The following is a 17,218-nucleotide window of genomic DNA, read 5'->3' as shown; positions in this document are numbered from 1 at the left end:
ACGCTTAAATCTAAATGTTTTTTATGTGACTCAGATTTGAGTAAATTTTGTTTGAGGTCCTAGATTGCATAAATATCCAATATATGGTTGTGCAACTTGAGTGAGAACGCTCTGATCAGAATTCATGCAACCTTTTGCCTTTTTACATACATACAGTACAGTACAGTAGGGTACTGATGACTTTTTAGATACATAGGGCACTGACGACATCAATCAGAACCGGCTAAAGCAAGACCTTTATCTTTCTTCTAGATCTCAACACAGCTGACAAACTAATTTCCCATCCTTTAGTGCAGGGTTCTCCAATTCTAGTCCTGGATTTGGAGCCAATGACCAGCACAATTTGTAATTCACCAACACCTAAACACACCCACTGAGCCTAGTACTTAACATTAGTTAAATTAGCTGTGTTTGAGAAGAAGAATCAGCAAACTGTGTTGGACACTGGCCCTCCAGGACTGGATTTGGAGACCTCGGCTCTAGAGCAAAATGCCAAGCATAATGTGAACCGTCATAAAATGCAAATCTGATTTGATCACAATATCAAAATTAAACAATGTGGCTTATAATGTGAATGTAGCTTGGTTATGCAATATTCTTTTTAAAAAGATTTGGGCTTTCTCCTTGCCATTTACAAATCATACTTGTTCACTATTTTTCTGATTGTGCTGTCATGCTCATAAACATGTTCCAAGAGATGCTTGTACATTCTACAGCTCTTGGGATTTTTTTTATATCTTCAAGCATTAAATATGTTGAGCATGAACTGACTTGGCTGGGACAATCACTACAAGGAACATTATAACCACTTCAGAGATTGATGAGCAGCAACTGAACAGAATTATTTTCGGAGGTCATGGCTGATTTTCTTTTTGACAGGATGCAGACACACACCTGAGTTCTCCAGACTTTTAAAACTATTGTTTTTATAAAGGCAGCCATACTTTTTGATTTAGGGAAAAAAGACTACAGATATGATGCATATACTATACTTTATGTGTTTGTTTATGAAAACAATTGTTAATTAGATCCAACAGTATGAGTTGAAGAGGCTGAACTTTCGTTTCACTAAGACTAAAATGTCAGGGTAAAATTTACTCAACCAAGTAGGGTAATGATTTTACCCCTGGATCAGCTATTTATTTTCATTAGCATGCCATTTTTCCTGTGATTAGTGAACCTGTCATATATTCTAGATGTATAACACTTTGAGTGAAATATTTCAAGACTTTTTTTTTTGTTGTTTTAATTTTAATAATTACAGGTAACTATACACAGAGGTTGGACAATGAAACTACTGTAAAACACATGGTTTTATTTAAGTTCAATTTTATTTTATTTGTATAGCGCTTTTAACAATTGGCATTGTCCCAAAGCAGCTTTACACAATCAAAAGAATTATTTAAGTTTGTATGGAATGTGAATTTGTATGAATCAGAACGATAAGTTTGTCCCTGGTGAGCAAGCCGAGGGCGACAGTGGCAAGGAAAAACTCCCTGAGATGGCAATAGGAAGAAACCTTGAGATGAACCAGACTCAACAGGGAACCCATCCTCATCTGGGTGAAAAAAAAGCAGGAATTGATCTGCATTCATACTATGTGTTAGGTGGCAGGCAGTTCAGCTATAACAGTTGATGTTAATTGATGTTAATATGGAGTCCAGGTAGTTATAGTTATTATTTTAGACCACAGTAATTCATTAGTACGGTGTAGGGCCTCCTTTTGCAGCCAATACAGCTTCAATTCGTCTCGGGAATGACAGATACAAGTCCTGCACAGTGGCCAGAGGGAATTTGAGCCATTCTTCTTGCAGAATAGAGGCCAGGTCACTATGTGATGCTGGTGGAGGAAAATGTTTCCTGACTCGCTCCTCCAAAGCTCCCCAAAGTGGCCAAATAATATACAGGATCTGGTGACTGTGCAGGCCATGGGAGATGTTCAACTTGCTTTGCGTATTGGTGCATTATCATCCTGATACACGGCACCGCCTTCAGGATACAATGTTTGAACCATTAGGTGCACATGGTCCTCCAGAATGGTTCGGTAGTCCTTGGCAGTGACGCACCCATCTAGCACAAGTATTGGGCCTAGGGAATGCCATGCTATTGGAGCCTGATCATGACTCATCAAATGTTTCACATTGTTTACAGCCTAAGATTTTTTATGTTTTTTGGATACAATCTGGGTTAGCACCCGGACATCCCTTTCAGACAGATTCCTCTTGCATCCACAGTTACTCCTGTTGGATGTGGTTCGTCCTTCTTGGTGGTATGCTGACATCACCCTGGATTCCGTAGCTCTTGATACATCACAAACACTTGCTGTCTTGGTCATAGATGCGCCAACGAGACGCGCACAATGTGTGTGTGTGTGTGTGTCTGTGTGTGTGTGTGTGTGTGTGTGTGTGTGTGTGTGTGATTTACCACTCAAAAGTGTGGGATCATGTGAAAATTTGCTAATTTCTTTCTTTAGTCATTAATTTTCTACATTTTACAACAATACTGGGGATGTTGTAACTATGAAATAACCCATTTGGAATTAAATAATTATGTAACAAGAACAACAAAAGACCTGAAAGTCAATTGTCAAGGGCATTTGCAAAACCCATCAAGCACCATGATGAAGTGGCTCTCATGGTGACCATCCCAGAAAAGCAACACCAAAACTTACACTACTACTGCTGGAGAGAGCATATGTTATATAGTATAGAAGATTACTGAATAAATATATTATGAAAGAAAGTTATATTTTTACTGACTAATAAAATATGCTTTTAAAGTTTTCATGCATCAGAGAAAGTAAGTTTTCACCTTACCAGCATCATAAGCCTCAGGCATGTTATACTGTAGGCATATATCCCACATAAGGTACAAGTTACCGTGAGGTTCTGTTGCCCGTCATTAACCTTTAGAGAAAACAGATTTGGATTACCGTCTCTCATTAAGTTATATCCTTCACCTTCTGATGTGCTTGCATTGCGTGTTCATTGTAAAATGTAAAATCCCAGATGCATTTAAATATAAAGTACAAAAGCAAAGTTAGTCGCATTTCTAAATATATGAAAAAACTGTGTTGTAAATGATTTCATGCTGGAATCCATTTGTCATTTTTATGAAGTTGAATTTCTGGCATACCATTCCAAGTTTCTGTATAGCGTTTTAATGACTCTTTTAAGTTGTTATATTTCAGACCTGATGTTTACTTTTGCTTAGGTGAAAGCAATACATTGGCCTGTCTTGAGGATGGACTGTGGTCATTCCCTGAAGCATATTGCAAGATTGAGTGTCAGGAACCACCTGTTGTCCCCAATGCTAAGCTCTTGGTGCCGCAGTGCAGTGGCAAGAGGCATGATGTGGGTACAGTGTGCCGATACAAATGCAACCCTGGACACTACGTTACGGGTACCCTGACCAAAAAGCCAAGGAAGTGAGTGATACTATGCAACATTTTCTCTTTCACACCCAGCAGGTCTGCACTGGATTTTGAAGTTGGTGTCATTGCAATTGGTGTGATGAACTAAACGACACTCTTCATTATTCACGTGGACCATATATTACAGTTAAGATCAATACTTGACTATATATCTTCTGAAATACTTCTCCAATATCATAACTTTTATGTATGCACAAATTAGCTAATCATATACCATGAGACTGAGTTTATCCAACTGGATTACATAATGCAGTTTATTACCTCTTAACAAGGTCAGCGGAGGCCGTACCTCCATGGCTGCGTTTACACCTGCAATGGCTTTATGGCTCATTAAACTGGTTGTTAAAATATGTAAACATCTCTAAACTCCTTTTAATTGCCCATTCATGCTGCAAATCATAGCTGATAGTTCTAATGAAAGATTGTGAATGATTTTCTTTATTATACCTTTCACACATATACTCTTATAATGGAATGCCTTTTAGAGTAAATCATATTATATGTTATATGCAATATAGTTATTGCTTCTGTGTGTTTCTACCTTTAAACAGTTCTGTGCCAATCAGGACTGAGTGATTCCTACCAAATGGTTTTGACACATGAATATGAATTGATCTTTTACGTAATGTTCATTGTGGTAACAGGTGTATTGTTCATTAGGTTGGAAACATCTTAATTGGGGAGTTGAGTAGTTTAGAATATAACCAGATGGCAAACTATAATTGTTTATGTGCAATCCTGTCTGTATGTGCTTTATGTTGTAAATGATTCACAGTAAAAGGAAAATGTGCAGATTTATGTTATGTCTATCGTGTTCGTTTCCAAAACTGCTTTAAAACTATAAACTGCTTTTAAATGCAAAACTTAAATATTGGACTAAAATATTTTCTATTCATTACTGAGATTCAGATGAGAGTTAAGTCCAAGTAAAAAGTCAGTTCAGTGGAAAAATGACCATTATTATAGTACTGTGTGTGTGTGTGTGTGTGTGTACAGGAGGTTTCTGAAGCTGGAGTGTTTAGAGGGTGGCAGATGGCAGACGAGTGGCTGTTCCCCTGTCTCATGCCCTGCTCTGCCTGCCATGTTTGAAGGCATGTATACATGTACGGATAACCTTAACTATGATAGCGTGTGTACTCTACACTGCCCTGTTCCTACAGAGAAGGTAAGATCATCTTAATAGTGTCGTTTTTATCCCTTTCCCACACATTATTTGAAACAGTTCTTGCACATTTCATATTATTTATGTAGCACTTCATTAAAAAATGCAATGATAAAAACAGGCAATGGACTTAAGCTGTAAATCTATAAAGCTGCTTTTCTGTCAATTGTTAAAAAAGTGCTATACAAATCAAATTAAATGGGTTTTATTTTAAATGCTTTTATTTTAATTGGGTCTTTTTGCAGCTCATCTTGATAAGTGAACATAATACATTCCGAATCACCTTTGTTTCTTATCACTATAGTACTCAATCCGCTGCACAAAGGATGGCCACTGGACTGAGGCTTTCTCAATGTGTAAGACAATGGGAGGATTGTGCGAGGTCCCTTTAGCTATCAACATGGTCGAGTACACCTGTGATGAGGGATATGGCATCGGTGAGGATTTAAATATGTATTTAGTTGCCACTTTAATGTGATCAATGCATTGGTTAAATTTCAATTATATATCAGTTATCATTATTACATTTTACAGTACTGTTCTAAAGATTTAGGCACCCTGTGGTTTTTTAGTTCAAATTTTATTACAGATTTTTTGGCCTTATTATGTAAGAGATCACTTTTCTGGTACTGTATGACAGTTTTAAAGCTTCTATATTTTAAAGAATAATGTGAAAAGCAGTAAACAGTAATGAATGAAACCAAATCAATATTTGGTGGGATGACCCTGTGGTGAGGCGACACAGTGTCTTAAGGTCAGCACTGGCGCCTTACACGTCCAGGGTCCGAGTTTGAATCCCATCTCTGTGTGCATGGAGTTTGCATGTTCTCCCTGTGTTTGGTGGGTTTCCTCCGGATACTGCGGTTTCCTCCCACAGTCCAAAGACAATGAGATTAGACTAATTGACGTTCCCAAAATATAAGTCTGTGTGTGCCCTGTGATGGATTGGCACCCTATCCAGGGTGTACCCCGCCTTGTGCCATAAGTCTCCTGTAGGCTCCAGGCCACCAGTGACCCTGTACAGTGTAGACGATGAGTGAGTGAATGTGCACTTTCAGTCTCAGGGATGATTTACTATATGAAGATATTTGCTAGTTAGGTTTACTGAGAATCCTGCTATACAGCATTTCTGAGAAATTTAACTATTGCACTTTTTTTTTTTTTTAAATACACAACTTTACACTACTTTACACCTGGGGCAATTTAAGTATAACTATTTCACATACTGTCATGATCGGGGTGTTGTGGCAGGTGTTGAACGCCGTGGGCGGAAGGAGCAGGCATAGAGGCAGAGGGGTGGTGTAACCCAAAAGAGTCTTTTTAATAATAGTTAAACACAAAATATAAATAAAGATGCAAACAAAGGAACAAACAAACTCAAACCATACTTAACTTTGTGCTAACAGGGGCTCTCTGGAGACACAGACAGGGGAACAAACACACGCCCTGTGGCGAGACACAAAACACGTCCTGTGGCGAGACACAGGCAGGAGGAGACACAAAACACGTCCTGTGGCGAGACACAGGCAGGAGGAGACACAAAACACGTCCTGTGGCGAGACACAGGCAGGAGGAGACACAAAACACGTCCTGTGGCGAGACACAGGCAGGAGGAGACACAAAACACGTCCTGTGGCGAGACACAGGCAGGAGGAGACACAAAACACGTCCTGTGGCGAGACACAGGCAGGAGGAGACACAAAACACGTCCTGTGGCGAGACACAGGCAGGAGGAGACACAAAACACGTCCTGTGGCGAGACACAGGCAGGAGGAGACACAAAACACGTCCTGTGGCGAGACACAGGCAGGAGGAGACACAAAACACGTCCTGTGGCGAGACACAGGCAGGAGGAGACACAAAACACGTCCTGTGGCGAGACACAGGCAGGAGGAGACACAAAACACGTCCTGTGGCGAGACACAGGCAGGAGAAGACACAAAACACATAACAGGACACAAACGAGGCGTGGAGCTGAAACTGGACACTAGAGAAGAACGGGAGACACTAGAGAAGAACGGGAGACACGTAAAGACTAGAGACAAGAGACCAAGAGAGGGACGGGACGAGGGCTAAAGACATGGCAATCAGCTAGGCATGGCTTTTAGCTACACATACACCTAGCTAAGCATGTCTTTAGCCCCAACATGCACTAAGCTATACTTACCTAATAGCTTAAACACACTAGGGAATAGGGGCACAGAAACACAGACAAAGGATACCCAGTGGCTAGGCGAGGCAGCCCTCCAAGACTAAGCGAGGCGGCACTCACAAGCTAGTCGTTACTCCAAAGCCAGGAGGGACAACACTCTAAACCTAGGCACACTGGGACACTAGGGGGAGAGGAAACACAGGACAGCTAGAGACATAGAGGGGCTATGGCTAGAAGCATGCTAGTACTGTAACTGTACTGTAACTCAACATAGAATTTAGCTAATCATGCTCCTAGCCACACACACACCTAACTACTTACCTGCTCTAGCTTACCACAAGAACACAGGAGGACAGGACTGAATCAGCGCCACAAACACAGACACACAAAACATACACAGAGACATTGCCAATAAGAGAGCCCAAGTCAACACAACTAAAATCAAAGTACAAACTAAACATATAACAAAACAGAACAAAAAGCCCACACAAATGACAGTGGTGTTACCAAAAATGCTCGACCCAGTTTCCCAGTCTAAGCAGCTTTTTATAGATTGATTGATGGCTACCTCGGTTCAGGTGTGCACCCGCATCACCTGACCGAGGTGCCTGCTGGGAAACTGAGTCGGCCAACAAAACTACAAAATAAAAACAGTGGCCTCTAGTGGCGGACCCTTACAGTACCCCTCCCCCCCCTTAAACCGCTCCTCCGGAGCGCTATTGGTGATCCCGGGGCACTTCCCTGGTGTCCCGTGTCCTTTTACCCGACCCCGACGGGCTAGCTCCCATAGTCAACTGTGTGGCGGAGGCAGCACCGGATCGTTGTTATAGGCTGGGCGGAGGGGGCAGCACTGTATTGCTCTGAGAAGTAGAGCCCCTGAAGACAGTGCTGAGTTGTCCCCCAATCCGGGCGGCCGATGCAGTACTGGCTTTTCCTCCGCCGTGCAGCGCTGGGTGCCCGACATCGAAGCCGGGTGCTGGACGCTGTGCTGGGGTGTCGCTCCGAAGGTGGCAAGCCTTGAATAAGGGCTACTGGAAGAAGGTGGGGGTAAAAGGTGGGGGCCTCCACCTGAGGCTTGCTGGTGTGGCTGGGACCTCCACGAGGCGCTCGGCGATAGCTGCTGCTGCTGGGACCTCCATGAGGCGCTCGGCGATGGCTGCTGCTGCTGCTGGGACCTCCACGAGGCGCTCGGCGATGGCTGCTGCTGCAGCGGTGGCCGCCCCGTGAGGCGCTCGGCGTGCTGCAGCGGTGGCCTCCCCGTGAGGCGCTCGGCGTGCTGCAGCGGTGGCCTCCTCGTGAGGCGCTCGGCGTGCTGCAGCGGTGGCCTCCCCGTGAGGCGCTCGGCGTGCTGCAGCGGTGGCCTCCCCGTGAGGCGCTCGGCGTGCTGCAGCTGTGGCCTCCACGTGAGGCTGAAGGGTGCTGCAGCTGTGGCCTCCACGTGAGGCTGCCGCTTTAGTCCCAGCCCCCTCTGCTATGCCTTGGTAGGTCGAGCATTCTGTCATGATCGGGGTGTTGTGGCAGGTGTTGAACGCCGTGGGCGGAAGGAGCAGGCATAGAGGCAGAGGGGTGGTGTAACCCAAAAGAGTCTTTTTAATAGTTAAACACAAAATATAAATAAAGATGCAAACAAAGGAACAAACAAACTCAAACCATACTTAACTTTGTGCTAACAGGGGCTCTCTGGCAAGACACAGGCAGGGGGAGACACAAAACACACGCCCTCTGGCGAGACACAGGCAGGGGGAGACACAAAACACGTCCTGTGGCGAGACACAGGCAGGAGGAGACACAAAACACGTCCTGTGGCGAGACACAGGCAGGAGGAGACACAAAACACGTCCTGTGGCGAGACACAGGCAGGAGGAGACACAAAACACGTCCTGTGGCGAGACACAGGCAGGAGGAGACACAAAACACGTCCTGTGGCGAGACACAGGCAGGAGGAGACACAAAACACGTCCTGTGGCGAGACACAGGCAGGAGGAGACACAAAACACGTCCTGTGGCGAGACACAGGCAGGAGGAGACACAAAACACGTCCTGTGGCGAGACACAGGCAGGGGGGACAAACACATAACAGGACACAAACGAGGCGTGGAGCTGAAACTGGACACTAGAGAAGAACGGGAGACACTAGAGAAGAACGGGAGACACTAGAGAAGAACGGGAGACACTAGAGAAGAACGGGAGACACTAGAGAAGAACGGGAAACACGTAAAGACTAGAGACAAGAGACCAAGAGAGGGACGGGACGAGGGCTAAAGACATGGCAATCAGCTAGGCATGGCTTTTAGCTAAACATGGTTAAGCTAAGCTTAACCATGACAGTCAGCTACACATACACCTAGCTAAGCATGTCTTTAGCCCCAACATGCACTAAGCTATACTTACCTAATAGCTTAAACACACTAGGGAATAGGGGCACAGAAACACAGACAAAGGATACCCAGTGGCTAGGCGAGGCAGCCCTCCAAGACTAAGCGAGGCGGCACTCACAAGCTAGTCGTTACTCCAAAGCCAGGAGGGACAACACTCTAAACCTAGGCACACTGGGACACTAGGGGGAGAGGAAACACAGGACAGCTAGAGACATAGAGGGGCTATGGCTAGAAGCATGCTAGTACTGTAACTGTACTGTAACTCAACATAGAATTTAGCTAATCATGCTCCTAGCCACACACACACCTAACTACTTACCTGCTCTAGCTTACCACAAGAACACAGGAGGACAGGACTGAATCAGCGCCACAAACACAGACACACAAAACATACACAGAGACATTGCCAATAAGAGAGCCCAAGTCAACACAACTAAAATCAAAGTACAAACTAAACATATAACAAAACAGAACAAAAAGCCCACACAAATGACAGTGGTGTTACCAAAAATGCTCGACCCAGTTTCCCAGTCTAAGCAGCTTTTTATAGATTGATTGATGGCTACCTCGGTTCAGGTGTGCACCCGCATCACCTGACCGAGGTGCCTGCTGGGAAACTGAGTCGGCCAACAAAACTACAAAATAAAAACAGTGGCCTCTAGTGGCGGACCCTTACAGTACCCCCCTCCTTAAACCGCTCCTCCGGAGCGCTATTGGTGATCCCGGGGCACTTCCCTGGTGTCCCGTGTCCTTTTACCCGACCCCGACGGGCTAGCTCCCATAGTCAACTGTGTGGCGGAGGCAGCACCGGATCGTTGTTACACATGTACACATGTCTTACACATACCAGTATGATTTCAGAAGGTGGGATTAAACTGGAGAATCTGGAAGAACTCTTACAGACATGGAGAGAACATGCAAAACTCTGGCTAGATACCTTGAAGCTTTCATGTGGCAGTGTTTCCTGCTAAGCGTATAACTCAGATGTTTAAGCCAGTTTTTAAACCAGATGTTGATTTTTTTGTTTGTTTCGTTCTTTAACTCCTTTCATTAAATTGAATTCTGTCTTGTGTCATGGCAGGTGCAGTCTGCTACCCTGTATGTGTTGTCCCATTGAGTGACCCTGTGATGTTGCCCAATAACTCCACGGCTGATACACTCAAACACTGGATCCTTCCTACCAGGGTTCAGGTGAAGTCATTTCCTATTTGGAAGCATTTGCTGTTTTACCTTAAAAGCTAATTCCCATAGCAGTCATCTTGTAGTTTATGTAACCCTGCATGTTTCTTTTTTTTCATTTTCGTTTTGTTTATATTGTCATAGCATTTTGACCATTTGACTACATTCTTTTACCACTTCAAGCCAAATACAACTAGCAGCTAAGCAGCAGTCTGTGAATTAAAGCCAGGTGTGAGGTGGTGCTGATGACCACAGGAGTGAGTCTCATTTGTTCCCACCTGCTATTCATAAGGACTGAAAAACACTGCATATACAATATGTTTATCCGCCCTGACCACATCGATAATTAGCCACCAGGTTTTTCACCCTCAGCTCGACTCTCCTGCGTAATAACATCGCATGCGATCCATTCGTAAAAGGAGAACATATTTCATACAATCAAGTTTGAGCCTTGACAAATGCTCAAGACTTCTTTTTCCCCAAGAGTTGATTTTATTTTAATCATCATGTTAAGCATTCAGGCATTTGACCTTGCATTCCACAAGCACCCCAGTTGGAGGGCACTGTCATATTATTGACATATCTAAATAAGAACTTGTAACAGTTGGACTTTTTTCACACTGAAATTGCTTCTCGATTCCTCTGCTAAAGGCCAGCATAATCTACTTGTCTCCATAGCAATTTGTAACTGATGATTTTGGTGGAAATGTTTATACAGAAGACAATTAAAATACCACACACCAAGCACTCAGATCTCTCTAGGTATCAGGCATTTTCCCACTGTTTATATCCAGATTTCAGCACCCTTACATAAAGTGACCTTTCCAGGAATGATATCCAAATGTTTCGCTGATTGGGTAAGCGCGTTGGAGGAAAGGTCACACTGAGATAAGGAGATAAGGTATCGACTTCCAGGATTTTCGTAAAACAGCGTTTCCTGTTTATTTTATAGTTTTATTCCTTATAAAATTCAATATTCACACTATGTTTTTCATAGTTAAAAACTCTGTGTGTACATGCTTACTAATAATTCCACAGTGACCATAGAATTAGAGTTAGAGTTAAGTTTACAGTAGGTACACTGGCATCAGCGGGGGGGACAACTAGAGTTTAAACCATGTTCCCAATAATACGAAGGATTATTGATGTGATATGTGTGTGTGTGTGTGTGTGTGTGCGTGTGTGTGTGTGTGTGTGTGTGTGTAGAGCATTGTATGTACAGGCACAATGAAATGGCACCCCAACCCTGAACAGATCCACTGCATTCAGTCCTGTGAGGTGAGTCTTTAATAGAGTTTAGTAAAGTATTAAGCCACAATCCTCACTGCCTACTGTAAACAAACTTTGTTATGTAAGGTCTGCAAAGCACCAGAACCGCCATCATTTGTATAATGACTGGTGCCGGAGTTCTGATGGTTCGAGTTTCGAGCAAAATACCTATCACAGTTATTCATGTTTTCATGATGTTTCATTTTGAAGAGATTTTCTGTTGGATCCCGTCTCAGTTTTTACTGGCCCGATATGTCAAGTGTGCCACGGAAAATTTGATAAACTATAGTAGGGTCCACATCTGCTCCTTTTCAGCTGGAAAAGAACAAGTACTTTGATTGAGTTCTACCAGCTCAAAGTGGAGGCTTGAAGAACTCCATCATCAGTCGTGAGCGATAAGGCTGGGGTTGATTGTTTTATTTTTGAGAGCCAATAATGTGTTCAGCAAGACTTGGCCAGGACCGAGAAAGTAAAAATGTGCACGGAGATCAGCAACAATTCTGTATCTAGTTCGTTTCCTAATATACACGGCTCTAAATAATTATTTACACCTTCATAAAAGGAGCAAAAATTATTATAAAATAAAATCGAATAAAAAAGGCATTACACACAATAATTCCAATTTCCACCTCAACAACAAAAGTAAATACTTGCTTATACTTTGACTGAAATCTCTCCTATTAGAGGACTTAATTTCACATATTCACAAGTGAAATATCGTGACGATATCCTCTTGTATTATATGATTACAAGAAACCAAATATATGAGTATTTGTGCAAATTCCTAGACATACTTCTATTTTTAAGCTTCGAAATGTCTTATTTTTCTTTAATATTTCTTATTGGAAAGTTTTTAAAATTAGTAAAATAATCTGCCTGACGGACAAGCCAATTAAAAGCTAGATTAAATAATCCTATATTTGGTTTATTGTTTTTTTTTATAATAAGACTATTATTATTATTATTATTATTATTTATTTATTTTTATTTTTTTTAAATTTTACCGAAAGATTTTAATTGACCCTATAAAACTATAATGATGCCCTAAGGGTTAAATCCTTAACAAAATCGAGGAAGTAATAGCTGCTTTTGTTATGCTTTCTAAGCAATAATTTGCCATATATTTACATATATTACTGTATGTAAATAATCTATTAATAAAATGAATTTATTTTTCCAAAAATAAGTTAGATAGAATCTTATACGTAGGTCAGTCTGTAAAGGTTGTAAAAAATGTACTAAATGAGACAGTAATACTTCCCAGTCTGACTGCACGTCACAGAAAGCCACACCGTCAGAAACCGTTAAAACAGCTGTGCCTCTATAATGCAGTTTACGTATTAGTATAAACACCTTCTCTCTCTTTCCACCCACTTACCTTGGGATCTGATTTGTAGCCGTTCCATAACCATGACGAGTCTTTTAAATGTCTACTGACAAGCTCAGTGCTGAGACGCCAAGTTAACATGATCTGAATGGCCTGCACATGGCCCAAAGGTACAGAACTATTGTAATAGACTTTTTAAATCTATCACAATAAAGTGCAATGATGAGAGTAGCATGCCTGCTCCCATGACAGAAAATGAAAGAATTATATATTAATGTGTAATTCTGCTTGATAGATTTACCACAAAGAAAGTTTCGGCAGTTTACTTTCAACTCTTTCCTTGCTGATCACTAGCATTGAAGTAAAAAATAGAATATAGGGTGAAAACCTGGTTTAGGGTTTGATTTAATATGTTAACTGTCAGCCTGTCTACCAATGCAAAAATGTTCTCACTGACAGTGTGCGTTCTTGACAGTACAGTAGTCTTAAATGTTAGTTAGGACGCTAGCCGCCACATGTTGAGTTTGCCAAGGATGGAAGATACTGAGTAGGGTCGTTTTTCAAAAACAATCAATGAGACATGTGGTCTGTTGTGACACATTATGTCAAAATAAAGACACCACTGTATGATTTTTGCTCTAAAATATTGTTTCTATTAAAAAAGTTTTTAGCACCACAGCTTAGATGTAGGTCAGAATGAGCCGTGCTGTGTGTTTTCATGGGGTTACGCCCATCAACGTCAATAACCAAGACACTGTTGATAGGTTTATGACTATAAAAGAACTTACTATGCCTGATAAATTCTCTGCCTTTTACGTTTTGGATTGATTCATTATTGGAATTTCTTAAATGTTGAACTAGTAAACATGTTTGCCCTGATCTGCTTTAACAATTTTTGCATGTTCAGGTTATACTCCTGACTGCCAGGCCTTATGTGACATGCAAATAAACACTCCAACATTCAAATTACAGTTTGATTAAAGAAGAAGCACAGACACAAATAATTTGGTATTTTAAATTTTATCATCATAAACCTCTGGTGTGAATGGGCAAGGAACAAACAGAGCTGATCTTCATAAAAAAAGCCTTTGCACTCTCTTATATATTATATTATATAGGGATTACATAGTATATAATATACTATGATTCACTTGAAAGAATCCCCGATTATTTTGTAATAATAACTCCTGTTAAGATGAAGCAATCTGAACAAAAAAATACCTTAATGTATGCATAATTGATTACATTACATGCGATGCTGGAAGTGATCTATATTTTCTGCCAAACACATTTCGACGGAGCCTTCATGTTCCTGAACCTACATGTATCTGCAAGAATTTCAAGGTGAATAACAGCAATTTTCCATTGGATGTTTTCCTTCAAATCTTCCACTCAGGGGCATCCTGGCATTTTTGAAGCTCCATTTACTGAGAAGCACATTGTATGTTTTTTCATTCAGATTGCTTTGTCCTAGCGAGAGTTATTACAGAATATTGAAGGCCTCTTTCGAGTGAATCACCCCATATGATTTCAGGTTATTTGTTTAAGGTTTTTTTTTTTTACCTTTAATCCATCTGTTCAGCAACTCACTTCAACATCTCACCAGACACATCTCACAGTATCATGTTCCATCCACCACATGCCCATTAAATCACACTTTTTTGTCACGTGTTGCCATGCCTAATAGCTATTCCATTACGATATGATAAATGATACATCATAGCACAGGTTATGAATGGAAACCCAATACAGCACAGCTTAATCAGGGAGCACTACATTTAATATCGTATGATAACTGAAACTAGCTAAATTGGATTATTTATTCTTCTCATAATTTTGTCAAGAGTTATTGAAGTAATTGGTAAGGGACCACCCTGGTGCTCCACCATAAATCATAGATTGTAAGTAGACTTTCCACACTTCTCTTCCTGAAGTTCATACATTCAATTTTAATAGTAGGATTTCCTCTTGGAACACAATAGCACTGCTTAATAAGAATCTTGAATGGCTTCATGTGTTAGTTAAATCAAGCACCACCACAGACTTTAGACTATGACTTGAGCCTTAAAAGAGAGCAAGTATTAAATTTTGTAGTGGAAAGTTTCTGGTATACTTACATAAAATGCAGGCTGGGTGTTCTGTGACTTGCTTTCTAAAGACCTTAAAAATCTGGAAATTTGATATTATAGCTAAAGTCATTTTCTATATATTCAGAAATGATAAACTGACACGTAAAGTTATATTGATACTGAAAAAGTGAAAAATCCCTTCAGGGAAAAAGTAAGACACATGTTTCTCCCATATGCTTCCTGTTAGAGGTGTTTCTTCATCCCATCCACTATACCAATTAATCCTGTATACAGGGAGGCCTGGAACCTATCCCAGGAAACTTAGGGCAGAAGGCAGGGTACACCCTGGACAGGGTGCCAATCCATCACAGGGAACCCAGTATACCCAGAGGAAACCCACCAAGCACGGGTGGAACATGCAAACTCCTTGCACATGGAGGCGGGAATCGATCCGGGCCGGGATTTAAACCCAGACCCTGGAGGTGCAAGGCGACAGTGCTGACCACTAAGCCACCATGCTGCAGATGTGTTGATTCTTTCAATTAATTTTCATCATTATTTAAGCTTTTTATTATGTTTCCTTGAGGTATGTTTATATGCATATAAGTCGCTACTTTTTATGTAGCAAAATCTCTGATGCAAATGCTCCTAGTTTATGCCTGGTTTTGAGCTTGTATCATTTTTCAGAAGATGTACTTTAATAAATGTCTGTTTGAGAGTACATCCAGACTTGCAGACCTAACAGAAAACCTGACATGTTATGGATGTAACAGGCAAGCCTCACCTGGATATGTCTAGAAGGAAAGCTATGGTCACAGCACACTCAAAAGAGTCCAAGTGAGCTGTCTCCTGTTTCATGCTCTAGCAAAAGGCCATTAGCTCAACTCTGTTCAATCCCTCAGTCATGCTTCTGCTCCAAGCCATGCTTCCTGATCTGGGCCTTTTGCAGCTTTCTGCCTAAATCGTCCCCCATTCTGTGCAATATTTGCCCTGCTCTGCATAAATTATCCCTTTTCTGCTCAAATCATGCACTGCTACGCCCTCTGACATCAAATTCCTGACCACCAGCTGGATGTTAGGATGACATGCTAGTTCCCAGCATTGAGGACGGCATGCTTTAAGGATGAAATGCTGGCACCACCACCATACTTTGGGAAAGTCATGCTGGCACCACCAGAGGATGTTGCGCATGCTCCACATTCTAGCTTCGTCGGCATTGCACTCTAGCTTTTTTTTTTTTACTTGTGTCATACACAAGTTCTTAGTATGACAGTATTGCCAATGTTCATAATCCATAATATGGTAAATATTATTGTTTGTGTTACTTTTGTTCAGAGGATTTCATACTTTCATATACATCTGCCTTCAAATACATCCAGATTCACAGTTGCTGCTACCTTATTTTATCTTTTTGTTCTTTCTTTCACACAGAATAAATACAAACAAAAATATGGTCCATGTATTATGGATGATTTTGCTAGGAAGCTGCATGAGTGCAATGTACAAATGATATGAGAATATGGATGTAAGCTTAAAAACTTTTTGGGCAAACTTCAAGGATTCAGCTTCTTTTATTTATTTTTTTTCTGCTTTTAGTTACATGCAGAGGAGGCACTTGTCCAAGCTTGAACAGAAATGTTTACTGGAACAGGCACATTTATCTCTAATATGTACACTTTCATGAATTGACGCACTGGGGAGAGGAGGGGGGGGGCACCCCCTCACTCCTCCCTCTCTTTCTCACTCCCCTGATTTATTGTGGCCAATCAGCATCAAGTATCACACAGCAAACTGGTGAGAGGTGAAAGAAAGTAATAGCATTTGGCGCCAAGTTATTGCTAAAATTTTGTGTTAAGGTATGATAGTGGCTGAACTGGCCACCCTGTAAGGATTGACTTTGTTTTTATGATATATTATATGACGGAATAATTTGCTGAGTATGACAGTGCAGGCGAATTTTTCATCATGATTTAGACTTAACTCAATTTTTTACAAATATTTTAAGGTCCCAGTGTAAAATATTATTACAGTGGCCTTTCTTACATTGGATCCAATTACATGAAATAGAAACCTACATTAAATATCTTACTTGTTTTTTCCATCTATTCATCCATCTAAGAACCTCCAAGTAGGGAATGTGGAGGCCAGTGGTGACCATTGTACTCATCCACTGGTCAACATTCACACACGCATTCATACACTACGGAGCAATTGTAAGAACGGCAATTAGCCTAATGTGCATATCCATA

At 41.4% G+C, this 17,218-nt stretch overlaps 1 protein-coding gene across 1 annotated transcript in view; it reads left to right on the top strand.

The window, feature by feature from the left end:
• The window catches only part of pappa2 (pappalysin 2), a 67,560-nt gene that overhangs the window by 42,721 nt on the left and 7,621 nt on the right, over positions 1-17,218 (top strand). The window contains exons 17-21 of the mRNA XM_053495580.1: positions 3,214-3,427; positions 4,430-4,598; positions 4,900-5,032; positions 10,207-10,316; positions 11,511-11,582. Coding sequence (XP_053351555.1) covers positions 3,214-3,427; positions 4,430-4,598; positions 4,900-5,032; positions 10,207-10,316; positions 11,511-11,582 — 698 coding nt within the window. The remainder of the gene's footprint in view (positions 1-3,213; positions 3,428-4,429; positions 4,599-4,899; positions 5,033-10,206; positions 10,317-11,510; positions 11,583-17,218) is intronic.

This window comes from Clarias gariepinus, chromosome 1, assembly GCF_024256425.1.
Source record: "Clarias gariepinus isolate MV-2021 ecotype Netherlands chromosome 1, CGAR_prim_01v2, whole genome shotgun sequence".
NCBI classification, from domain to species: Eukaryota; Metazoa; Chordata; class Actinopteri; order Siluriformes; family Clariidae; genus Clarias; species Clarias gariepinus.
The sequence above is the reverse complement of the archived record's forward strand: the minus strand, read 5'-3'. Positions and strand labels throughout refer to the sequence as shown.